Here is a 25657-nt window from a genome sequence, read left to right as displayed (position 1 = left end):
TGAAAATAAATCTACATTTAATTCATCTCTGGATTATGGATTTTAACATTGTTTTACTGTTTTTTGTGTTATATAGTTTTTTCTTTAAGTGTACGGTTCTTGGGTGACACTGCTGGGCTCAGGCTTTAAGAAGATTTTTAAATAAGAAAGATTGAGGATGACACCCCTACATATTAGCTGGAAGTCTTGCTTCTATGTAAGCTGTATATTATTAGTTTCAGAGAACCATGATTTGTTTCCTTTGCACAAACATGTCTATGACTAAATAATACATTTAAATTTGCTGAGGTTATATCTGATGCACTTGCTTTATAAAACATTGAAATTATACAGTACTTTATATTACCTTATGCAAGAATCAGGGACCCCATAGTTGTACCCCGACACATGAGTCACTCTTTGGATGACAGGTGCCTCGTTTTCCCCAAGCAACGTGGAAATATCTGTTGAGGTTTCTTTGGAGACCCCCCTGTTTTGTGGACATGTGATGGCTCCATTTTCCCGACTTGCTGTGTTACTAATTTGAGAATCCTCTGGTAAGATGTCTCCAGTTGTTTCCACTTTGTGTTTATGAGCATACATTTCAGAATTTCCTGATCTCATTTCGAAATTCCGAAGTCCTTCACTGGTCCCAAAGAAAGAATCAAACTTCAGTTGCCTACAAGGGCCAGTCCGGCATGACTGTGGCTGCAGGTAGACACAGCCAGGTTCATAATGTGGAATAGTCTGACCATCCTCCGCGTCATCTTCTTCCTGCACGCTCTGGACAATTTGGATGAGCTGGAAGAGACGCTTACGATCATCCATGTTGTGCACCCCCAATTTGGGGTAGTCTTTCATAGTTATCTCAGTCAACTGCTCAGTCCTCTGGAGACCAACGGCAACAAAGGAAGGGTAATATTTCTCTAAGTCTGCCTCGTAAAGGCATTCATACAGACACGAGGTCATTTTCACTGAGCCTGACAAACCCTGAAATATAAGGAAAAACAGATTAAGAAAATAACATCTTCACAATTACTAAATAGGATAAAACAGAACAACACTAGCAAGTAAAACAAAGGCTTCTTAAACTAGCAAGAGATTATATAGCCATTGAAAGAGAGAAAAGGACATCATCAGTACAAAAATATATGATAGATAAAGGTGAAGGACTTTAGTCAAATTCTATTTAAAACAGAAAAGATAAAGAAGATGTTTATTCAAATGCTTCCAAACCCAGAAAGGCTATTAGTTGGAGCACCATTCCATCCTTTTTAGATCTTTTGTGATATTGAAGAAAACCTTTTGAAACTCTGCCCAAGCCTGAAGTGAATTGTTATTGTTAATTGGCATTTATACAGAGCTTATTGTTATTTGGCATTTATATACAGCACAATCAGACATTATTGAGAATTGTGTTATTATTGCTAATCAGCGTTTATATAGCGCCCAATCAACCGTTAGTATGGCTCAGCTAGAGATTCAAATATCCATAAACTATGTAAGGGCTTAGGCTGGTTGGTGGCTTTTACAGATCAATTAATTGGTGAAATGGGGAAAGCTAGGCGATCAGGTTATTAATAATATATGAGTGGTATCCTGTACAGCAGTGGTTCTTAACCTTTTGACTTCTGTCGAACCCCACTGAATCATTACTGCAATCTGGGGACTCCCTCTGAGTAATTATTGGAAACCAGGGAAAACGGCCAAAGCAATTTTTATGTTTTGGACCTAAAAACAATACACAAAAATAGAAAAACAAGTATACACCAAAAAAAGGCTTAAATATAGAAATATTTTGTGAAATTCATAATCAAATATAGAAAACGTTTTCACATTTTCAATGTTGCTTCCTTATTTGTATATACTTTAATAACTATAATTGATTCATTTTTAATATCATATCATTTTGTAAAAGTGTCCCAGACCCCCTGAATAGGCCTCGCTGACCCCCCAGGGTTCCTCAGACTACAGGTTACGAACCACTGCTGTACAGAATCATGGGTTTCAATGCTATTTGGAGTGTCACGCTCAAGGTGGTTCAGGGATTGCAAAGCTTCCACGTAATAAATGTAAAAGTATTCATAAAGCAATAGAATTTAATGAAAATAGGGAGATCAATTGCTACGAGTGAGCTTATTATGAAATAGACTTGCAAGTGCATGAATCTATCCATACCGGACTGAGGAACTGTTCATTTTACGTTGAAGATGCAGCCCCAGCAACATGAAATTGTTTGCAAAGGAGCCATTACATTTCTAAAGCATGAACGACAAATCACATACATGTGAGCTGTGTAGACGACTCCTGTAAGAGATCAACTGCCCATAAATGACGATGCTGACAACTATGAGTCATGAGACCACAGCTCCAGCCTCAGGAACCACAATGTTGCACCTATGTGAGCCACAACAGGCACATGTAATGGTTCCCAAACACTAAGAACATGATTGACAAAGGCCCTCTGCACTCGTGGTGGGGTGGAATCTCTGCAATTAGAATTCTCATTGCGGAGATTCTGCCCTGAGTGCAGAGACTACCCCACAACTGCAGGACCTCCACCACGAGTGCAGAAGCCCTTTGTGAATCAGGTCCTTATCAAGCTGTCTGAAATAAATCCCAAAACGTTTGCAAATAAACAATGAAGTGCTGGCAAATAAGCACGCAGCCAAACTCTCAGCTAGTCCAGATCCAAATAAACATAATCTGAGATCAATTCCTGCACACAGCCCCTAGACCTGAGCATTGCACTAACGCCTAGAAATAGACCACACTTCTTCATCCAGACCATAACCCTCATTAAACTTAGCCCTCGAGTCGAACCTTTGTTGTGTACCCAGCAAACAAATGTGCTGCATGATCACAGCACTGTTCACGCCCTGCAGCCAGTCCTGTACCCAGCTCCTAGGCCTGCACACAGCACCACAACCAGACTAGCCATGTACCATATATGCAGCTTTGCACTTAGCTCTGAACCTTGTCCCCAGAATTACAGCAGTCCAAGCTGTTCATCAAGCCCTATAACTAGATAGCAGTCTGCATCAAATTCAGAGCCCTGCAATCTGTTCAAAGCCCCACAGTCTCAGCCCCCAGTATATCGTAAACACACCTGAGCAACATGGCATCAAATCTCCAGTCATGCACTCGCTGCATGCACTAAACCCTGGTCCTAGCTTTGCACCCAGTCCATCTATGTACCCAGCCCATGGCATGCAACCCTGCACTTAATGCTGAGGATACTTTCAGCACCAGCACCGAACATATAGGCCTGCACTATTCAGCCAGTGGAGCCCTGCACACAGCCCAAACCACGTCCTGGCACATAGACTGCAGCTCTGCGCCCAGGATGCAGCCAACAGGGTACTGCATCCCATAGCTCTCAAGGATGCAAAATTCCCAGAAGTGCACTAATTAGCAAAAAATATATTGAAACTGGAAACGACGTCACTAGCCTTTGACAACAAAGAAAGGAATGTCGGTGAGGTTGTAAACAATTCTGAAAGAAAAGTAAAATTAGTAAAGTAGCAGATAACCCTCAAAAAATGAACACGTGATCTACAAATGCGCTGATTAGATAATAAATGCGGAAGCCCAGATTGAATATTATATATAACTCCCAAGAAGTACTAGAGCTGATCACTTCTGAGGGAACACTGGTGACACCCTTCAGCAGAAGAGTCTTCACGAGGGCTTCCGTAAGGGTGGGAAGGTTTTTGACTGCTTCGGCAATTTCCAAAAGCTGCCAGCTTGTAGCGGGGAATGACGTTTTAAGGGCACAGACGCGTGAAGGTCAACACTCTAACCCTCTTCACCAAGTGTGAAATTCAGACAGGTGTGAGAACTCAGCTCTCCATCTAAATGCGTGAGTCTCACTAGGGATGAGTGACTTTTGAGACCCCTGATCACCCAGGTCCAAGGCTTGCACGAAATACACACTCATGCACCCAGCCCAGTACCCTGCTCGCCCCACTGACCACTCTTTGTGTGCTGTGCCTCCAATTCTCTCACCGCAGACGATGTCCCTCCCGGTGCCCCTGGTCCCCCTCGCAGCCCCCTGCGGGATAACGATGCTTGTATTCTACCAGTTCCCGCTCTGCAGCCTGAATCAGTTTACTGTCAGTAACCAGGCGACGGGAGTTACGGAAGCCGCGCGGGGCATATCGGGGACTGTAGGCCACCGCTAGGACATAACCGCCAGCTTCGGACAGTCCGTAAGAGCAGCGGCAGACGCCAGAAATTTTGGAACAAATCGATAGAACTTTTAAAAATACCTAACATTTAAATGTAAACGATTGAAGAATCAGCGTACGTCGTTTAGAAATACTTGAATATATAGTCATGTTCGAAATTTAAATTTATATTACTAAATGAAACTGACACTTGTTATCTTTGACAAACGACACCAAAAATGTTTTCACCGGTCTCGTACCTTTTCAAAGTATGCTGAGCATGACCCATTTCAAAATGTCCGCTATCTTGCTATTAAGGTAATGTAAGTTGCAAACAGGTTCCATCTAGTTCGATTTTTTTTGCGCAGCCCAACCGTCGTCCGCAAACGCTTCATGTGAACTACGACTCCCGTCGGGCCTGGGCTGCGCGCGCATCCAACAGACAGAAGATGTACGCCGAGCCAATAGAGTGGGTCGGGTAACGTACCCGGAAGCCTAAATCCTCTTTTGAGTCCATGCCCCAGCCTTGAGCAGCATTGAAATCTTTGTTTCGGGGTCTCACCTGCACTTCCCACTTTATGAAGAGGTCACTGGCCAAGGTAGGTCTGCCAGGCTATCTGTAAGAATACGTGTGCCCTTCATATGTTTACGATGTACTTTTGTGTGACGTTTGCAGGCTTCATATACGACACCTGAATGAAGCTTTTAAATTTGTCTCACGTTCGGTTCCAAACTATTTTCTTACTGAAACATATCTTATTATCTTCCGCATGGATGGTCTGGTAGTTTCCATTTTGGGACAGAGAAGCTATTATCTCTTGTAACTAGCACATCTGAGCTTCTTGTCTGCTGGTGCTGGTCAGCTGTCTCCTCACCCTTGCTTCCTGCTCGTGTTTCCAGAGACAGGTTTGAATGAAAAACAAGGTCAGAATCAGTCAGAATATCTTTATTCGACTTGTTCCAAGTCATACAAAGAAACAAAAACAATAAAAGCATTCCATGCGATACTTATTCCTACATTATCCTAGAAAACAACAATCTAAGTATACAGTTAACAAGTTATATGCTTGGTTAAAAAGATTTTACATTTCATGTCAAAAGAACATAGTAAAACCATTAGCTTTAAGGCGAAATTTGTCCGACAGCTTTCACCCTTGCAGCGGCCACCAGAAAATTAGCAGTGCAGAAAGTAATGCGAGGATTTGACTGAAGTTGCAAGAAGAGCAGGGCCGGGCGCACCTGTGTGAAGCCGGCTTCTTTCAAGATGGGAAGTAAATATTTTTTCCTCTGCTCTTGGTACAAACTACAAAACATGACAAAATGCATTGTATCCTGCACGGAAAAATGGTCGCAGCTACAGGGAGGGGCTAAATCAGGCTTCTGCCAACTCTTAAAAGAACCCAAATAAAAATGTAACAGGTTAAACCTAAACTTAGTTAATAAAAACCTGTGATAGGGGAATGTAACGAAACTGAGATAAGGTGCAAGTGAAAATGCGCTAACCAAAAGGCTGTGTGCCCTTACTGCTGGTTTCAACAGTTCGTGTTCCTCAAGGCTCGCTTCCTTCCTTTCCCTAAATGATTTTTTTATAAAGTCTATATCCTGAACCCTAATTTTCTCTGGGGATGAAAAAAGTTCCGGGCGGCCCAAATCTGTAAATGATTTGACTAAATAGGCCAGCCATGGAATGCTACTATATTTGTCCAGCGATAAGACATCATGTAGAATTTTATGGTTCAAGGGGAGATCTTCGTTCAACCACATTTTCAACCACAGGATCAGGGGGGCTAGACTCAATGTATCTGACAGATAGGGTAAGCCCACCTCTTTGTGAATAGAATAAGTTGGGGTTGACTGTGGAACAGAGAGCAGGGATCTAATAAATCTATTTTCTGCTCTCTGTATAGGGTCACGGTTTACATACCCCCACAAAGGGGAGCCATATAGCGCAATGGCCACAGGTTTACACTTATATATTTTTAAGAGAGCTTCCATGGGCCTAGCCCCTAACTTGCCAGCGAAACCCAAGAGCGCTGATGATGATCTGATTACAGCCAGCCTCTTTGCTCTTATCTGTGGGCCCCAAGATCCTTTCTGGTCGAACAATACGCCCAACTAGGGGAATGTAGTTACCTTAGAGACGGGGACCCCCCTGCAAAAGAATGTTTTATGTCTTTTTTTAGTGCACTCACGCCCCATTACCATCGTATGTGACTTAGAGACATTTACCTTAAGGTCCAAATTATCCATAAAAGAACCGAAGGCGTCCAGAAGGGGCTGGAGGCCAACACCAGTGCGAGCGATCAACACAGCGTCGTCCGCATACAGGAGTGCTGGAATTTGGGCACCACCTGCACACGGGACGTCAGCTTCCTGGCCCCGCAGATGTACACCCAGACCATTAATGTAGATGGTAAAAAGCAAGGGGGGTACAGCCTTGCCGTACCCCCTTTAAAGATTTAAACAGTGGGGTACATCTGCCATTATTTGACACTCGGACAGCTGCAAAAAGCTCCTGATGCAGAGTGGCCATGAACGTGACCAAGGCTTCGTCAATACCCATCTCCAACAAGATCAACCATAGTTTTGTCCTATTGACCAGGTCAAAGGCCGAGGAGAGGTCCATGAATGCAAGAAACACGGAACCCTCCTTGGCCACAGTGTATTTAGAGATAAGTAAATGCAGATTAATACATTGTTCAATGGTCCCTTTTCTTTCTCTAAAGCCATATTGTAGTTCAGACAGCCCACCACAACTCTCAACATTCTCCCTCAGTCTGAATAAAAGTACTCTACCCAAGATTTTTATGGTTGAGTCCAAAAGGGATATGGGCCTATAACACGCGGGATCGTCCCGCTGGCCTTTGTTTTTGAAGATAGGGACAATGGTAGATGTGGCCCATGAGGCAGGGGCTAGGTTACCATTAACTGCGTTAAACACATTTGACAAAACCTCCGCCCACAGTTTTGGTGAGTACATAAAAAAAGTCAGCAGGGACTCCATCAGGGCCAGGTGCCTTGTGTTTTGTAGTTGCCAATAGAGCTTTTTCAACTTCTTGGGGATTAAAGATGATAGGGTGTACAGCTACAGTGGGAGGTGGGACATCTTTAGTTCCCTCTTCCTCACCCCCATAGACATTTTTAAAATGAGACAGCCATTTTTCATCGGTAATCACGCAGTCCATGGATGCGTTTTTGTCTTCAGAGAATAAGGGCTGTTTAATAATCTCCCAAAATCTCCTGCTGTCCTTTAACACTGCCGCTGAAAGGAGATTTTCCCATGATTCGCGTTTGATGGTATCCTTACGATTCTTTATAGCTGCCTTATAGTTTTTCCTTAGTCTAGAGATATCATCTTTAACCCTAGGAACATTTTTTAGGGCTACCAGCAGTTCTCTATGGGCTTTCGAACATGCAGAGTCAAACCAACGCTTGTTTCCTGGGGTTCCCTTTTTTGGCTTGGCTAAAAGATCCTTTGACACCTGGCCACATATTGCCTCATATGCTGCTACTATTTTTTCCCCTTGAGCACCAGTTTGTTTGCAGATCTCCACCGTATCTTTAATTTTTGGGAAGTTTTTTGCGTAAAAATTTTCCGGGATCACTTTGGCCCATTTCACTCGTCTATCTTGATCAGTGGTCCTCAGGGGATGTGCTAGTTTTACTGTTATTGGGGGTGCCCCCATCTGGGGTCCCCAGGCCACTTCGAGTAATACGGGGTTATGGTCGCTATAATGTGTTAAAACTGTACGATAATCCATGGTCCGACTTAGAATGCCTTGTGAGACGAAGATGTAATCTATCACTGTTCCATGTTGGGTGCCAGTGAAGGTTGGCATTCTCAGGCCCCAGTCAGGTTCGTACAGATCATAGTTAGCTAGTAATTCTTCTAACTCCTGCCCCTCTGCGGAATGTTCAAAGTGGGGTCCCTGTAGGGCCGCATCGTCATCCTCATTTTCGCTACTTCCCTTACAGGCTAGGTTGCATAAATGAATATTAAAATCGCCTAATAGGATAAACTCAAAAACAAACTTGATATTCTGAGATACTGTGTTTAAAATGCTGTCTAGGTTAGAGACGTTGCGACCTCTGTAATCGCTATTCCCAGAATTATAAAAGTTAACATATATGGTCCTGCTAGTATTATTGATCACCCTTTTGACCATTAAGATATTATCAGAGTCAGTGCTAATCTGCCTGTAACTTCCTTTTAGGTCTAAGGAAAACAAAATTACCAAGCCGCCTTTAGCTCTTCCCACACGACTAGGGACTGCAGGTTTGGTGAAACTGGTGAACCCATCCCACCAAAGATTGGCGGATGTGTCCCAAGTTTCTTGCAGGGCGATAATGTGATGGTTTGAGACAAAGCTCAACCAGGCGTTATCCTGACGTTTTGCATTTAAGCCTGCTACGTTCCAACTTATGATCTTGCAGGAATCAGTGGGTATCCTAAGTTCATTTACCCCCTCCAAGTCCCCTTCAGCTATTCGTGGCGGTAATGATCCCACATTGAATTCCGCTTCAGAGAGGCTCTGTGTGTTCTCACTGATCAGGCTCGGCATAACGCGAGCCTCCATCCGATATAAAATCGGGGGGTGGTCAAGATTTGACGACTCTTGAGTCTCTAATGCTTCCTTATGAGTAGGTTCACTGGGGTCTTCGACAATGTTATGTTGACCACTCTTTAATGGTGGCATATTCAGTGCCTCACTTTCTGAATCGACTCCGACCTTAAGTCAATCACAGGTATTTAGGTCGGATAAGGGGCCATACCTATTTCCCATTCCAAATCCCCACTCAAAGGGAGTAGCTACCTGACCCTGTCCAAAAGCTGCTGTGTTCCACATGGGTTGTGGCGTATTTGGACGTATCGAGAGCTGATCATTTCTCATCCGAGGTGTAAACCTATTGCCCCGACCACTATGATCATAACCCGAGAAACCAGGACCCCATCCATTTATGGTAGGCTCGTGTGACATGGCAGACCTGATGTTTAGCTCATGCGGGTAATTGAATCTTCCTGTCTCAAAGTTAGTTATGGGCTGGAAACGATCGTTAGGATATCGAGGTCTGGTACCCCCACCCCAGCTAATGATGTTAGTAGGTCTCTTATATCTGGGGATGTTGGGGAAGGTGGCAAGCTGAGTCTCGCTATAAAAAAATTTAAGGGTGAGGGGAATTATGGAACCACTGCGACGTTGGGGTGGAAAGATATTGGTCAGAATATCTGGGAGGACCTCCACATTGGCAAAGTTTAAGATTACACAATCCCCCTTAAACTTCTTTGGCTTGTTCCCAATCCAAGATACCCTCCTGGTCATGACGATGTCCCCTGCCAGTTTATCAGACCCTTGATATGCCATATGCATATTATTAGTGATGCAATGTAGCGCTTTATCTTTCAAGCCCTGATTGGACTCTATTTTATCTTGTGATAGAACAGGGACGTTTGCCAGTACGAGTACAACTGGGGAGGCTTCCAAGATGAATTGAGCTGAGTCATCCTCTTGTTGCGGTCCTGCTGTAACAGCAGTTATGCTGGTGGGGAAATCTCCAGCTTCTGCTTCCTGTCTAGGTACAGGTAAAGATGAGGATGGTAGCAGCTGCCCTTGTAGGGTGGTCTGTGAAGTGCTTTCAGTTGGAGTGGCCTCCACATCCGTAGCCACCAATTTTGTAACAAGGGAGGATAGATTCTCCACCTCTTCAACCAACTTGCTGTGTACCCCGCCCGCCTTTTTGACCTCAGATGTTAATTTGTCCAGTTTCCCGATCAGAGGCTTAATAATTGTCCTGATTTTAATGTCTATCATATCTTGTATCCTATTAAATAGGTCATCATCAATAATGCGTCTGGACTCTACGTCAACATCAAACTCCGCATTTTTCCCTTCACGTCTTGGAGGTGGGGTGGCGAGCTTTTTCCTACCTTGTTGTTTCCCCCCCCTCTTTGCTTGAAATTTTCTACAAGCTCTAACAGCCCGTGATGCGGGCTGCAGGGGTGATAGTACTTCATCCACTATGGCTATCTGGTGGTTGGGATCAGGAACTGATAGATCTACTAGTGGATCAGAGTCTTCTTCCTCATTGCCATTATCTTGAGAAGTAGGGTCTGAAATATTTATAGGGGGATTTTCTAGCGGTATATCAGACGTCGCTATGCTTAAAACGCTTGTGGAAGGGCTTTCTGGAAGCAAAATTGGCGATTGGCTCAAGCCTAGGGATTGCCTTCTCTCATTAATCTTGCTGACCACTTGTACTAAATAAGAGTCTAAAGTATTAAGTGGCTCAGTGGAAGCAGGTACCAGTTTCTTCCCCATATTTGCTGCAGGCTATTAAAGGCTGTGAGATGGCTGAGCGGTCTTGCAGGGTTTAGCTCAGGTGAAATCAATAAATAATAGCAGGACGATGGGGTATAAATATCAGTCAGCGACAACAGTTTGACGTACTTATCTCATCAGCGCGATGATATGTGCTAGAGTATCAAACAAGGAACAGTACCTTAACGTCTCCGAACGGTAGGTGTCAAGGGGGTGGCCTAGCCTGGCCTTCTCGGTCCCCGGAGGGCCACAGAGGGCCCGCCCTTAGCCCCGGGCTGCGTCCCGCGGAACGCGTCACTGGTCTTGCTGATATAATCTAGGGTGAAGAGGGGGCGTGGCACTGGGAGGGGGCGCGGCTCACCCGGGAAGAGGACACAGCTGTGGTTGTTGAAGGCTGGTCCTCGCAGTCCCGGGGCCGCGCCTCACGCCTCCTCTGCGGCCTCGCGGCTGACACTCCTCACGCTGGCAATAAGGTGGGCTGGAACAGTTTAAGCTACTCCTGTAGCGTTGTCCGAGTTTTGGCAAAAGACTCCTCACACGAGCGGCTCCCGCGAAGCGGGGGCCGCGAGGAGTGAAGAGCGCTCTGATGGGGGCGGGCACTGGGAGGGGGCGCGGCTCACCCGGGAAGAGGACACAGCTGTGGTTGTTGAAGGCTGGTCCTCGCAGTCCCGGGGCCGCGCCTCACGCCTCCTCTGCGGCCTCGCGGCTGACACTCCTCACGCTGGCAATAAGGTGGGCTGGAACAGTTTAAGCTACTCCTGTAGCGTTGTCCGAGTTTTGGCAAAAGGCTCCTCACACGAGCGGCTCCCGCGAAGCGGGTGCCGCGAGGAGTGAAGAGCGCTCTGATGGGGGCGGGCACTGGGAGGGGGCGCGGCTCACCCTGGAAGAGGACACAGCTGTGGTTGTTGAAGGCTGGTCCTCGCAGTCCCGGGGCCGCGCCTCACGCCTCCTCTGCGGCCTCGCGGCTGACACTCCTCACGCTGGCAATAAGGTGGGCTGGAACAGTTTAAGCTACTCCTGTAGCGTTGTCCGAGTTTTGGCAAAAGACTCCTCACACGAGCAGCTCCCGCGAAGCGGGGGCCGCGAGGAGTGAAGAGCGCTCTGATGGGGGCGGGCACTGGGAGGGGGCGCGGCTCACCCGGGAAGAGGGCACAGCTGTGGTTGTTGAAGGCTGGTCCTCGCAGTCCCGGGGCCGCGCCTCACGCCTCCTCTGCGGCCTCGCGGCTGACACTCCTAACGCTGGCAATAAGGTGGGCTGGAACAGTTTAAGCTACTCCTGTAGCGTTGTCCGAGTTTTGGCAAAAGACTCCTCACACGAGCGGCACCAAGGTGTTGATCCTGTTGCAGCATAATTCATAAAGTGCATTTGTTTATCAATGATATGGACCCAGACATGTTCAACCTCATATATAAAAGAAAAAAAACCTCCGATGTTCACACTATAGTGCAACATAAATAAGACCCTAAAATATACCACCATACTAAAGCAAGTTCCTAAAAGATAAGGGCCCTTACTCGAGACCTTGCAAATGCATACCACAGAGGTCTATCTTTCAAGGTGGGCTACCCTAAAATGGCCTTTATTTTGAAGCTGGTCTGGCTTTATATATTGAGTATAAAAGCACAAGGGACATAAAGCTGCGATCGTAGTGCGTTTTCCTCAAATAAAAGTTCCTGCATTTTTACTTTAAGTACTACACTACAAGTAAAATGTTGCACTCTGCCTTAATTCTAAAGTTACCAACGTTTTTCATTGACAGACCTAAAGAGAACCTTTATATACAGTGCAACCTAAGCTATCGCTATTTATTATCTGTAGCTTAAATGACAGATTCCAGTTGCAAAATCTTGGCCTTGTCCATACGTGCATAAGTAGAATTATATAAACTTCTTCCGTACACACACATACAGTTTTACTGATAAAAGTATACAGCACACAAGTATTTCACAGCTTGGCGATTTGTGGACAGGAGACCACATACACACTTTTCAGGATCCCCAGACCCGTTATTCCCTACACTCCTCTCAATTTTATAAGTACCTGCAACTACGCCATGCTCTTCACATACACATACCAAATGGCACCTCAATACCAGAGTATAGGCCCTCAGGTGCAAATTATGACATGCAACCTGGGCAAGGGAGGAATTTCTCGTATATACCGCTCCCTAACCAACAACACTCCGAACACGCTAGACCGGCTTAGAGACCAATGGGATGGATAGATTGGGCCTCTTGAAGAGGAAGACTGGAGGTACTTTCTGATGGCACTCAAAACAGTCATCACATCAGCCAGACTCAGTCTGGTCCAATTGTACTATCTACACGCTGCCTACCTAACACCGAAACGCCTTTATGGCGCAGGTCTGAAACCAACCGCATCATGTACACGCTCCACACACAACTAAGCAGATTTTTTTCATATGGCGTGGGCCTGCCCTATCATTGCACAATATTGAGACTCCATAGAAAATTAGCTTTCAGAGGTACTGGGCTGGGAGGTTAAGGTTCCACATGCTCCATTATATGTGCTCCTGGGAATCACGGATGGCCTAGATGGATCCAGATCCGACAAGGTATTCCTCAACACAGCCATGATTGTGGCCAAGAAGGACATTACTGCTAACTGGATAAGTCCTGTCCCACCTAGCATAATGAAATGGCACAGAGGGGTGGACTGGTGCGAGGTGCTGGAGAGGCTGATGTTTGAGGCCAGAGGGTGTTCTGCTAAACACCGCAAGGTTTGGGGCAAATGGTTGTGGCTGATGGAAGAAGAGCATTTTACATTGACGGCTGTGTGCACTGTGCGCGTTTCTGTGGGACCATGTATGACATACCCATCCTCTCATGTATTTGTAGGCTGAGGATGTTTTATAACTGCTACACTATGTTGTACTGTTTAATGCTGGTTTTTCTTGTTCACAAAACCAATAAAATTATCCCAAAAAAGGTATACAGCACACAAACGATAATGTGTGGAAATGTAATCATTTAGTGTATTGATGGTATTAAAATAAAAGGTAGCCATCATGATGGACGCAGCCTAGAGGAGCTCCGTCTCGCCACCTGATTATCCGCTGAAATATCCTGGGTTTCCCCCACCCTGCGGCGTCCCAGAGGTGTGTGCCGGTAGCGGAAAGCAGTGGCCGACCCTGTGCGAGAGTTCCGTGGCCAGGGGGTGCCGGCGGCCGAGGATTGAGACCAGCGGCAGTGGGGCCTACGCTGCGTGGTGACGCCGGGGACCTCGAGTTTCGTGAGTCCCGGCGTGGGTACCGGCAGCAGCTACAGTGGCGGAGTGGGTGACTGGCACCGGACCTGAGCTCGCGCAGTCGGCGCTCACAGGGCAGAGTCGATCGGGTGACCTGGACCTGCAGTGGGCGCCGGTCGAGTAACCAGCCTTGGAGAGAGAGGCGGTGGAGCGGCCTGGCATAGGTCGTGGAGCCGGGGGCTGGATTTTGGAGGCCCGACCACTGACTGCTGAGACGACCTTCCCTGGGGGCTGCTGGCCCGAGGCGGTGAAAGTAAGGAGGTGTGTTCCCCCCGGGGGTGCGCATTGAGGCCCAGAGAAGCGGCAGGACTAGTGAGGCGGGCGGCGGCCCCTCCGGCGGTTGGATCGGGCCGCGGCGGTGACCGGGAGCGGTGCCCCCTCGGGGTGTTCAGTTGGTCTCCACGATGCTGACGCAGTTGGTGTGCTCGGACCCGGGCGCCTCAGATCCTCCTGCCCGAGTCCTGAGCTGCGGGCCAATTAGCGGAGCGACATTCCACCGGTGGTGGCTGATTCACTGCCCTTGCCCCAGGGATCCTACATTGGCTCGGCTTGTGACCCTTGTGCCAGCAGCTTCCCCCCCTCTCGGCGGTTGGACCGGGCCGCGGCGTGGGCTTGGCGGTGCGGGGACTGGGTGCGGTGGGAGGCACAGCTGGTCGTCAGATCGGCGACGGCGACTAAGGGTGCCCACCTACACCTTAGGCCGGTCCGGGTGGAGGCCGGCGACTCAGAGAAGAAGACCTCCCGGGCCCAAAACAGCAGATCCTGGGGCCAGGGTCCCCGGACCCGGCCCGACATGACCAGGTGAGGGAGTGGCGGAGGGGCCTCGAAACAGGGCCCTCTAGACAAGTACACGGGGCCGAGTGGAGGCGCTGGGGCTTCAGGGGGCCATCCGGCCTCAGGACCGGACAATGCGGCACTTATGGCGGCGATCACCCAATCCAGGGACATGTTGGATGCGAAGATAGGGGCAGTAGGGGTGGATGTCACGCTTCTGCGCCAAGACCTGCGAAATGCTGTGGCCCGCATCACAGAGGCTGAGACCAGGATATTGAGGGTGGAGGATGACATGGCGATCTTGAAGCGGAAAGTGGCCACTATGGAGGGGATCCAGAAGGGCCTAGCACTCCGGGCAGAGGATGCGGAAGGGCGCGCTCGGCGGAACAATTTGTGGTTCGTGGGGTTCCCGGAGTGCTGCGAGAAGGATAACATGGAGGACTTCCTGACCCAGTGGCTAGAGAGCTGGCTCCTGCCAGATTCCCTCTCACGCTGCTTTGTGATTGAACAGGCCCATAGAGCACTCATGCAAAAGCCACCGGTCGGATCTCGCCCCAGGCCAGTGATAGCCAAGCTACTGAATTATCACGATCGGGACACTATCCTGCGGCAGGCGCGGGCAAAAGAGGCTCTTATGTGTGAAAACCAGATAATCCTGATATTCCCCGACTACACTCAGCTGGTGCAGCAACGGAGACAATCATTTACAGCGGCCAAGGCACGCCTGCGTGATCTTAAGCTCCCATATGTCCTATAATAGCCGGCCCGCCTGGGAGTGGTCTACCAGTCCCGTACTCTCTTCTTCGACACCCCGGAGGAGGTGTTTCATTGGACCGACGAAACAGTCAAAGTAAGGGTGCATACCCCTCCGGGTCGAGACTCGGACTCTTCGACCAGTGGTGCACAGGCGCAGACCCCACGACGATCACAGAGCAAGAGAAACTGGAGATCCAGATCTAGGAGACGCTCTGCCTCCAGGGGGGCGGTGGATTGGAGGGCAGCGGCTTCCGATCCTCCGACGGCCGTCCCTTGAAAGGTGGATCAATATGAAGCAGACTATGGAAGCAAAATATACACCTGTGGTGACTAATGAGATGGGGGTCGTCCTGCGGAGTATTCCTGAGGCTACAGGGACAGACCTACAGAGACATTCGATCTATAGTGATGACGTAGATGTGGGGCGAATGTGGGGGGGGGGGGAGATGTATCAAGAGCGGGCGCATTCCCCGAGTTCAGGGCAGTTGCTAGTTCTTTGGGGGGATGGGTAGTTTTATGGGGATCCATTGGGGTGGAGAGTCATCGACCTTGAGTTGGGGGTGGAGACTCTGCTACACCGCGACAGGTGCTTCATTGTTCTTTGAGGGTGGGGGTAGGGGTCATGGGGGAATGTTTGATGTTTGATGTTGAAGTGGGGGGGTGCACGGTTCTAGTGATGTCGCAGTGGTGGCTAAGTGTGTACATGCATGGCGCATACGGTGGCTCTTTGATACGAGTGGTCTTTGATGTCGGACCTGGATGATGGGGCTGTTGGGCCCAGGGGCACACTTCGTGTCCTCAGTTGGAATGTGAGGGGAGTATTTGACAAGATTAAGCGGGGGGGCGGTCTTGAAGCAGGCTAAGCGAGCGGGGTCGGATGTAGTAATGCTACAAGAGACACACCTGTTGGGTAACAAGACCCTTTGCCTCCAACGTTATGGTTATACCCAGGTCTTTCATGCTGGCTTTGCTAGGGGCTCCAGAGGGGTGGCCATGCTAATTCATCGTAGGGTTCCCTATGTCCATGCCACTCAATGGGTAGATGCGCAGGGTCGATACATATTTGTCCGGGCACCCTGGGGGAGGAGCCGGTGGTGTTTGGTTGTGTCTACGCCCCACCCCCACTACAGTGGTCTCTGGTTGAAAAGATATTGGCGGTGTGGGCAGATATCCCAGATGTACTAGCAGTGGTGGGTGTTGACTGGAACGATGTTGTAGACGGTGCCCGAGATAGATACAGGCCTGCGGGGGGGACAGTGACAACTGGTGGTACCAAGTTGAGTGATATGATTAGGAATCTGGGCTGCGTGGACACCTGGAGGCATATCCATGGTTCAAGGCGAGAGTATACCTTTCTTTCCGCGGTCCATAAATCCTTCTCTAGACTGAATTATTTATTTGTCCCTACGGCGACTCAGGGCAGGATTGAGTCCGCGGATATACTGCCGCGGGGCTGTCGGACCATTCCCCAACGACCGTTACTATTCGCCTGGATCGGCGGCGGTAGCCATTTCGGTGACGCCTCTCCGTATGGCATCTGCAATTAGTAGACTATCAAATACATATGAGGGAGGCCATCGCCCACTATATTGCTGAGAATGTGGGGTCGGTGGCGAACGAGGCGACTTTGTGGGAGGCCATGAAGCCCACGCTGAGGGGCATAGACATCGCTTGGTGTGTGGCGGCTAAGAGGAAGCGTAGGTCGGACTTGGATCGGGCCGAGGCAGAGATCAGGGACCTAGAGCGACGCAGTGGCTAGGAGGGTGGAGGCCGGAGGCCAGATAGTGGGGCAGTTTTTGTTTGCTCAACAGTCTTATATCTCGTTATTAATGGATGAGGCACGACAGATGTGGATGGCGACTCGTAGTTGCATATACCAATGGGGCGATAAATCCGGGACCATGCTTCATAGACTGTGTCAGGGCCAGACTCAGGCTCAGATCCACCCGAGGGTTGTGGATGGCTCTGGCTCCATGCTTATAGAACCCAGGGCGCTGGCGGAGAGCTTTGCGACGTACTATGCCGTTCTATATGCCCCGCATGAATGTATCTCCGCGGATCTAATTGACAAATTTATAGCTGATCTACCGCCGCGAGCGGTCTCGGATGAGGTTCGCGACCGCCTCGATCTTCCGTTGACGGAGATGAGTTGGGTATTGCTTTGAAGGAGTTGAATACTGGTAAGGCCCCAGGCCCTAGTGGCTTTCCCAGCGAATTTTTTAAGAAATTCCACCTCCAACTTGGGGTCCACTACAGAGCGGTGGTGGAGGAGGCTACGGAGCGTGGCTGCCTACCCCCGGATTGGAGACATGCTGAGGTGGTGGTATTTCACAAACCTGGCCGACCCCCGGAGCAGCATGCTTCGTACCGTCCAATATCCCTTTTAAACGTGGAGGCCAAGGTCTTGGCCAAGGCGTTAGCCAATCGACTGCTGCCATATATTACGGATCTCATTCATCCTGATCAGGTGGGCTTCATGCCCCGAGGTGCGACGCGGCATAATATTAGACGGGCACATGTGGCGGTGGCGGCGATTCGCTCCACTGGGGTGCGGGTGGCACTTTTCCTGGCCGACATGGACAGGGCGTTTGATTCACTTAGTTGGATATATTTGTTCTCGCTCCTGCCCCGACTGAATCTAGGCCCCGTTTCCGTGTCCTATGTGCGGCTGCTGTATAAGGATTTGACGGCCACCATTCGAGTGGCGGGGGTGTCATCCTCGAGCTTTGCCATAGGGAGGGGAACCAGGCAGGGCTGCCCCCTCTCGCCCCTCTTATTCGCCTTGGCTATGGAGCCGCTGGGTGCGTGGGTCCGCGTAGATGCGGGGGTTTGAGTGGGAGCGCGGTCTGTCGGACAGAATTGCGCTCTATGCGGATGATGTCCTGTTCTTCTTAACGGACCTCAACAGGTCGGGGCCCCGTCTTATGCGCATCTTACAAATTTTCGGCGAGACGTCGGGCCTCTATGTTAATCCGCGCAAGTCCACCCTTTGGGTGCTGGGGGATGGCCCGGCAGTCGGAGACTGGGCATCGGCCCTTCAGACCGCAGTGGGAGGCATTAAATACCTTGGGGTGTTCCTATCCGAGATCTCTGCTGTGTCCTGGGAGCGCAATGTGGCGCCGGTATGGGAGCGCACCCGGGCGGATATTAAGGTATGGTCCCGCATGCCGTTAACAATCTATGGTAGATCGGCCATCTTTAAAATGATGGCCCTGCCTCAACTACTTTATCAGTTACAGAACCATCCCTATCCTATCCCACCCTCCTTGTTTAAGCAAGTGGACTCGATTCTGGGACAATTCCTATGGGTGGGTGGTGCGGTCCGGATGGCGCTACGCACGTGTTTTCGATCAACGTACGGTGGGGGTTTGGCGACCTCCGATGTTCGTTCCTATTACCAAGCCTCGCATCTCCTTGTGTTAAATGAATGGTGGTACGGGGAACAGGGGAGACCCGGCCTATGCGCTGGAGCGGTTCCTTATGGAGCCCCACAAGCTTCATACGTTGCTGTACGCGACGCAGAAGCGCAGGGCCCTACCGTCAGTGACACAGGTAGTCTTCGATGTTTGGAGGCAAGCCTTGCGGCGAATGGGATGGTGGCAGACTTTGACTGAAGAAACTCCTCTATGGCGAAATGACCGATTCCCCGACCTAGCGGCCCTTCAGGGCTTTGCGGGGTGGGACGGTATCGGAATCTCTAGACTGGGAGATGTCATGGCGGGGACGTCGCTCAAGTTGTTCCAGGACTTGAGTGCAGCATACCATATGCTCCGCACTCAGTTCTTCCGTTATTTACAATTCCGACATGCCCTTGCCCCATATCTGGAGGGTTGATGTCTCTTCCTGAATTTAGTCCGCTAGAGGCAAGGGTATTTATGGGGGACATCGAGACCAAAAAGATATCCCGAATCTATCAATCCCTGATTATACATTGCTCTTCTGATTTACAGAAACTGAAGGGGAACTGGGAGGAGGATGTAGGAGCGTTAGAAGAGGAAGACTGGAATGAGGCACTAGCGGGCCCCAGAGGAGTGGCCATTTCGGTCCGCCTTAGGCTGATCCAATTCAAATACTTGCATAGGGTATATTTCACTCGGCGGGGGCTGTGGCAGGCGGGCCTCATTGCATCCCCGATCTGTACTAGGTGTGGATGTGAGGAGGGCACTTTCTTTCACACGGTGTGGAGTTGTGGTCACTTGGACAGGTTCTGGAATGGAGTTTGGAATAGCTTTGATGAGGTCCTTGGATGGGTGCTCCCCCGCACGCCGCGCCTGGGACTGTTGCACGTGTAGGATGGAGTGGGGGGAAACCTCTACAAGAGGCATCTATTGTTACTGGGACTCACAGTCGCCAAACGAGATATAGCGCAAGCATGGAAGGACCCGAGGGTTCCGACATTGGTGGTGTGGAAGAGGGGGCTAGATTTTTGTATGGGGATGGAGAAGCCCATATTTCTAGCTCGGGGCTGCCCCCGGAAACTTTATAAAATATGGAAACGTTGGGCTGATTTCAAAGGCATCTGGCTCGAGCCTCCGCCAGAACAGGACCCGGTACTGGATGTCTGCGCGCACCGTGCTGATGTCTGTGTGTGCATAAGTTGCTGACATTGTATGAAACCGTGCGGGGGGGAGGGATCCGGGAGGGTTGGGGGGGGGGCGTGTTGGAGGGAGGGGGGTTAATTGCATTCATTTTATAGCATTTGATGTAAAGGACATGATGGATTGCAATGCGCTATGTATATCTGCATGATAGGCAGTTGTCTCTGGGAACAGAGCCCTGCAATGTTTGTGTGATCTATCAATAAAATCTGTTTTAAAAAATATATATATTTTCACCACACTTCAGAATTACCCCCTGTAGCCAGCAACGATTGTCACATAAACCCTCTCATTTTGAAGTCAGAGAAAGAAAAGTAAACACCAAGCTCCCATGGAAAGATAGCCTGATATTTGACCTGTCTTTGAACGCACAGCAAATGTGACAAAATAAGAACAACATTTAAAGGAATGTTTACAGAAAAGGTCGCTTGCTACGTCACAGCTCACCTAAATCACAAGCACAAGTCAAGCACATGGTTGGGGAACATCCTTTTCAACGCAACTTTTACCACGCAGTGCCTTTACGACGCAACTATTACAACGCATGTCATTACAACGCAGAGCGCTGGGGGGCGCTCTAGGATAGGGAATAGATTTAATTTACTATCCAACACCTTCCCTACTATCCACGGGGACTGGAGTTGGAATAGTAAATTAAACTATTCACTATCCAGCACCCCTTAACGCTATGCGTTGTAACAGCATGGGTTGTAAAAACTGCGATGTAAAGGCATGCGTGGTAAAAGCATGCGTTGTAATGTCATACATCCACATGGTTCAACATACCTCGACGCATGAATCCCAAGTCACCCGCATCGTGTATTAGATGGCGTTTATTTAGCATTTTGTATATGATTTTATGTTTTTCTTTTACAATTTATATTTCTTTCTTAGCATAAGATAAAAATGTGTTCTCTTGGTCTAAACACCACTGCAGGTAATTAGATCTTTACACAACGCAGCAATACCCAAAAGCAGATCTCCTATGAACATAGAACTCCAACGATGCATTTTCCAGCTCGGTGTTGCATTTACAATGTAAATATGCAAGCAGCGGTGTCTATTGTAATCGGAGGTAGCGAGTAGCGAATGAACGATACAAAGCACATTTATGAACATGGAGATGCAGCTGCAAGTGTTGTTTTAACACGTAATAATTTGTTTAATATTGACATGCAATGTAACCAAGCTCTCAGAAATACTGATATCTTATTGTGCTAATGTATGATTGGTGGTAAACAACCTTTACAACGCAACTTTTACATCGCAGAGCCTTTACAACGCAACCATTACAACGCAAACTATTACAACGCATTGCTCTGGGGGGGCGCTCTAGGATAGGGAATAGGTTAATTTACTATCCAATAACCTTCCCTAGTGTCCACGGGGACTGGAGTTGGAATAGTAAATTAAACTATTCACTATCCAGCACCCCAAAGCACTATGCGTTGTAATGGACTGCGTTGTAATACTTGCGTTGTGAAGGCATGCGATGTAAAAGCATGCGTTGTAATGTCATACATCCATGATTGGTTTCAGATACTATGTTTGTATTAAAAAAATTAAATAAAAGACATTAAAAAAAGAAATTAGATGTCATTGAGAACAAGGATTGGCAAAGCTGAGGGAGGGACTAGGGGCACCACTTGGGGAGTTTACATTTAATACACCAGCAATATACCGAGAATACTGTAAGCAATGCTTAGACTGCACAGTATGTAAAGTATTAATATACTAAATACCAATAAAATCTGGTAAAAAAAAAAACAACAAGGATTGGCAAAGCTAATATGTCTTGCCTATGCGAAAGCTATTGTCTTTAACAATATGTTTTAGCTATGTTATACAGCAGCATGGCTGTGCGGCATGGATAAAAGTAAAGTTAGAAAAAAGTTTTGGGCGCATTATAGTGCTTTATTTTTCTAATATTACTTTTAGCCATGCTGCTGCTGAACAACATGGCTAAAACGTATTGCAAATCTAATAGCTGTTGCTCAGGCAAAATGTATTATGTTTGCCAGTGCTTTTTCCCCCGTCAAGTAAACTAAGAAGTACTTGGATTTAAGAACCATCCCATTGGGAGAGAGGATGTGGCGTTCCATCTAGAGCTGGCGATTTTTGGAACCGGGGAACCATTTGTGAGTATAGATGTTGGCTCAATATCCTTTGTGATTCTGACACATCTCTTTATTTCTCCCATGCCTTAAAAATATATTGTCTTGTACATTATATCTGGTGCTCATGAAAAGCGCTGAAATACCGTCGGGTCTCTTGGCATTTAGAAAGGGACTCGAGGCCTGGCTGTTCAACTGAACCCATTCAAAGCAGCAAGGCCCTCCGCGCCTGCATAGCCTCGTGGGTGAGAAGCCGCGTTTACAAATCCTGTGTGATTGATCAAAGAAGCAAGTATGTTTATGTCTTAATAATCGGTGACAGTGACAAACATGTCAACTTTTTGTTTTTGACCTTTGCATATTTACTATTTATTTTGCAACGGGATGGATCGCAAGTGCAAAATATGTAACCTAATAATTAAAAAAATAATTAACATTTAAATGTAGCGTTTCCAGTATCTCCAAGCACTGAACACTAAAATGCATCTATATGGAAACTTTGTAGCATGTTTATAATCCCATAAAACCTCAAGTTTGTCTACTTTTTGCTTGTAGTGATTCTGAAGCCAGAACATACTTTTCTGTGAGGCTGTTGTCAAACTCTGTGTTGGTAAATAACAAAAGAACGTTTGCTGCTGTGTTCCATTTATTAGTTTAGTTGTTGCTTTTTTTTCTAATTTCGAGTGGTTTTCATATGTTTCAGATTTTTTTGTGTTTTTGTTGTTAAAGAAATCAGCATTTGAATTTGGTTTATGTTTGCACACTTCCGAGAGAAAATTAGCTGAGCAACAGAATATATTTGAGCAAGGCGACAAACTCTTCTTTTGAAAAATGTTTGTTCATTATCTTAACAATTGTTTTGATTTTACGGCCTTTAGCTGTTTCAATGTGAAAAGGATGATACAAATTTCCGAATGAATGAATGATTACGCATTTATATAGCGCATGGCTACCCGGAGGCATCCTAGCGCGTTAAGTACCTAGTCATTACTCCGGCTCAGGGAAACAAAAAAGTATTAAGCAGTTTCCTAAAACTAAGATGGTTTGATTCCAGTCGAATGGCATCAGGGAGCTGGTTCCAAAATTTTGCAGCATGTAGGGAAAAATATCGGCCACCCATACGTGTCCTTTTAATCCTGGGGACTGTCAGAAATTTCTTGTGGTTCGATCTGAGGGTCCGGGGGATATGATGGAGTTGAATTATGGGTTGGATCAAGGCAGGTCCGGAGTCAGAAATGGACTTATGGACAGTACACATAGCCTTAAACCAAATCCTTTGCTGCACTGGAAGCCAGTGCAACTGGCGTAATGCAGATTTGGCCGAACTCCGTTCAGGCACATCCATTAACAATCGTGCAGCACAGTTTTGTACTATCTGCAAGATTTTAATAGTTCCCTGAGGGGCGCCCAGGTAAACTGCATTCGCGTAGTCAAGACGCGACAAAATGAGTGACTGGACCAACAGACGCCTGGCTTCAAAAGGGAGAAGATTTAAGATCTTTCTTAGCAGTCTAATCAGATCATAACAAGTTGCCGCAACCTTACGCGATTGTACCAGAAAATTAAGGTTGGGATCTAGCCAGACGCCCAGACTCTTGATTTGCTTCTTGGGGGACGGGGGCAGCCCAAGGCAGCTAGGCCATCAAGGATCTAGATTGTTGGGGGCCATGTGCCCCAACATCATTATTTCGGTCTTGGAGCCATTAAGTTTAAGAAAGGACGCATCCATCCATTCCAGTACTTTACTTAAGCATGAAGAAAGATTAATGCCAGAGGTGCCATGTCTGGAAAGGGAGGCAGCCAAGTGGGTATCATCGGCGTAGGTGACCAGCTGGACCCCCCAGGGAAGAACCACCTGAGCCAGTGGCCTCATGTAAATGTTAAACATGGTAGGGCATAATGAGGATCCCTGGGGGACGCCGTACTGCAAGGGAATCTCCTTTGAAATTACCTCATCTTCAAAGACAGCAAAGGTTCTGTCAGTGAGAAAGGACTGAAGCCAATTAAGAGCCATCCCTGATACCCCCACATCACTCAGCCTCTGAATCATTATCGAGTGATTAACCGTGTCGAAGGCCGCGCTGAGATCTAATAGAATAATAGCAGCGCAGCTACCAGAGTCCACTATTTTCCTTGCTTCTTCGACTACGGCAATGAGGGCCGTCTCAGTGCCTTGCTTACATCTGAATCTGGGTGGGATGTAAGGCATTATTGTTTTCCAGAAAAGTGGATAATGGGGAATTGACATGCTTTTCGGCCAATTTACCTATACCAGGTAACAGAGAGATGGGACTATCGTTTGCCCAATCCCCCGGATCAAGTTCTGTTTCTTTAACCCCTTCCATGCTCATGACGAGCTCAGCTCGTCATGCAGTACACTGCTTGTGTGCTCATGACAAGCTCAGCTCGTCATGAACAATGGGAAAGAAGGATCTGCAGCACAGAGGATGAATTGCTGTAGCATTGATAGTGTTAAGAGTGCCTTCACTCTTGCCTGTTTCCAGGAGGGTGGCACCAGCCCAGCTGCAAGGGAGAGGTTAATTACATCCCGTAAAACTGGGGAGACAGTCTAAGGGTGGAGGGAGGAGCGACATCGGCCGGAGATCCAGACTTAAGGTTCCCCAGTAGTTGCTGGAGAGTGGATAAGTCAAGGGGAGCAAATTCCTCCAATCTAATCAACCCATCAGGGGGGGCAAGGAGTGATATAGGTTCCACCTGCTTAAACAGCGAGTAGATGTTGGAAACTTTAGAAGCAAAAAAATGTGCTAACTCATCGCAGCGTTTCTGTGCGTTTGATGTTTCAATGAGAGGGCCCGGAGGAGAAACCAGTGATTTAGAAATTTTAAAAATGTCCCTAGGGGAATTGGAGGCAGAGGCAATCTTATCTTGGTAATAGCTGGATTGTGTCATTTTTATTTTATTTTTATAGATCCGAAGTGCTGATCTATAGTTGCTTTTACTGACCTCTGAGAAGTCCTTCCTCCATTTTCTTTCCAGCTGTTTACAGGATTGCTTGAGTGTTTTTAATTCCGGGTTGTACCAAGCTTTTTTATTGGCGCCAATGCGGTGACAGAGTTCTGTTTTAGGCAGGGTGAGGTTCAAAGAGTACTCCAGCCAATTATTAAAGGATGCTTTGGAATTATAGGATTCGAGGTAAGAGCCGGAACGGACAGAAGAAAGATTCGAGACCCATTCCTCCAATGATAACTTGGACCAAATGTGACTCATTTTTTTTGTTGTTATGACAGGGGGTGCCTGATCGGGGGGGACCAAGAAATGGATAAGGGAGTATGATCTGACCAAGGAACTACAGTAGATTCCTTCAGGCTGATGTTATCAAGATTGGTGAAGAAGAGGTCTAGCAAATGACCTGCTCTGTGGGTGGGGCCATTAACAATTTGTTTTAGATGAAGCACATCTAAGCCTGCCATAAGGTTTTGAGAAGCGGGAGTGTCAGGTTCATCAAGGTGGATGTTAAAATCCCCCAGAATGGAGAAATTGGGAGTGAGGCTAGCGTAGTTTATAGCAATGTTAGGGAGGTCATTACAGAAGTGATATAAAAGAATCCCTGATAAGGTACATGTGGGTGAGAAACTGATAGCAAACATGACACTCTCACATTCAGAGATAGTGCAGCTAGTTGACCTACAGCTGTAGGTATTTTTATAGATAATTGTGATTC

General features: G+C 47.6%; 2 protein-coding genes across 7 annotated transcripts in view; one reads left to right on the top strand and one right to left on the bottom strand.

Moving 5' to 3' along the window:
- KIF24 (kinesin family member 24) overlaps positions 1-4075 on the bottom strand; it is a 269135-nt gene extending 265060 nt beyond the window's left edge. Inside the window, exons 1-2 of one of the 3 annotated variants that reach the window (XR_013606988.1) lie at positions 3988-4074; positions 347-969 (exon numbers count right to left, since the gene is read on the bottom strand). Coding sequence is in view for 2 of the 3 variants with exons in the window: in XM_078674708.1 (XP_078530834.1) it covers positions 347-948 (602 nt within the window). In the remaining variant the exon portion in view is untranslated. Of the gene's footprint in view, positions 1-346; positions 970-3953 lie in introns of all 3 variants that reach the window. The other 2 variants (XM_078674708.1, XM_078674709.1) reach the window with 2 other exon arrangements.
- A 489-nt stretch (positions 4076-4564) lies between these two features.
- The window catches only part of NUDT2 (nudix hydrolase 2), a 110847-nt gene continuing 89754 nt past the window's right edge, over positions 4565-25657 (top strand). For 3 of the 4 annotated variants that reach the window (XM_078674713.1, XM_078674712.1, XM_078674711.1), the window contains exon 1: positions 4583-4747. The gene's annotated coding sequence lies outside the window, so the exon portion shown is untranslated. Of the gene's footprint in view, positions 4748-25657 lie in introns of all 4 variants that reach the window. The other variant, XM_078674710.1, reaches the window with a different exon arrangement.

This window comes from Lissotriton helveticus, chromosome 2_1 (genome assembly GCF_964261635.1).
Source record: "Lissotriton helveticus chromosome 2_1, aLisHel1.1, whole genome shotgun sequence".
Lineage (NCBI taxonomy): Eukaryota > Metazoa > Chordata > Amphibia > Caudata > Salamandridae > Lissotriton > Lissotriton helveticus.
The sequence above is the reverse complement of the archived record's forward strand: the minus strand, read 5'-3'. Positions and strand labels throughout refer to the sequence as shown.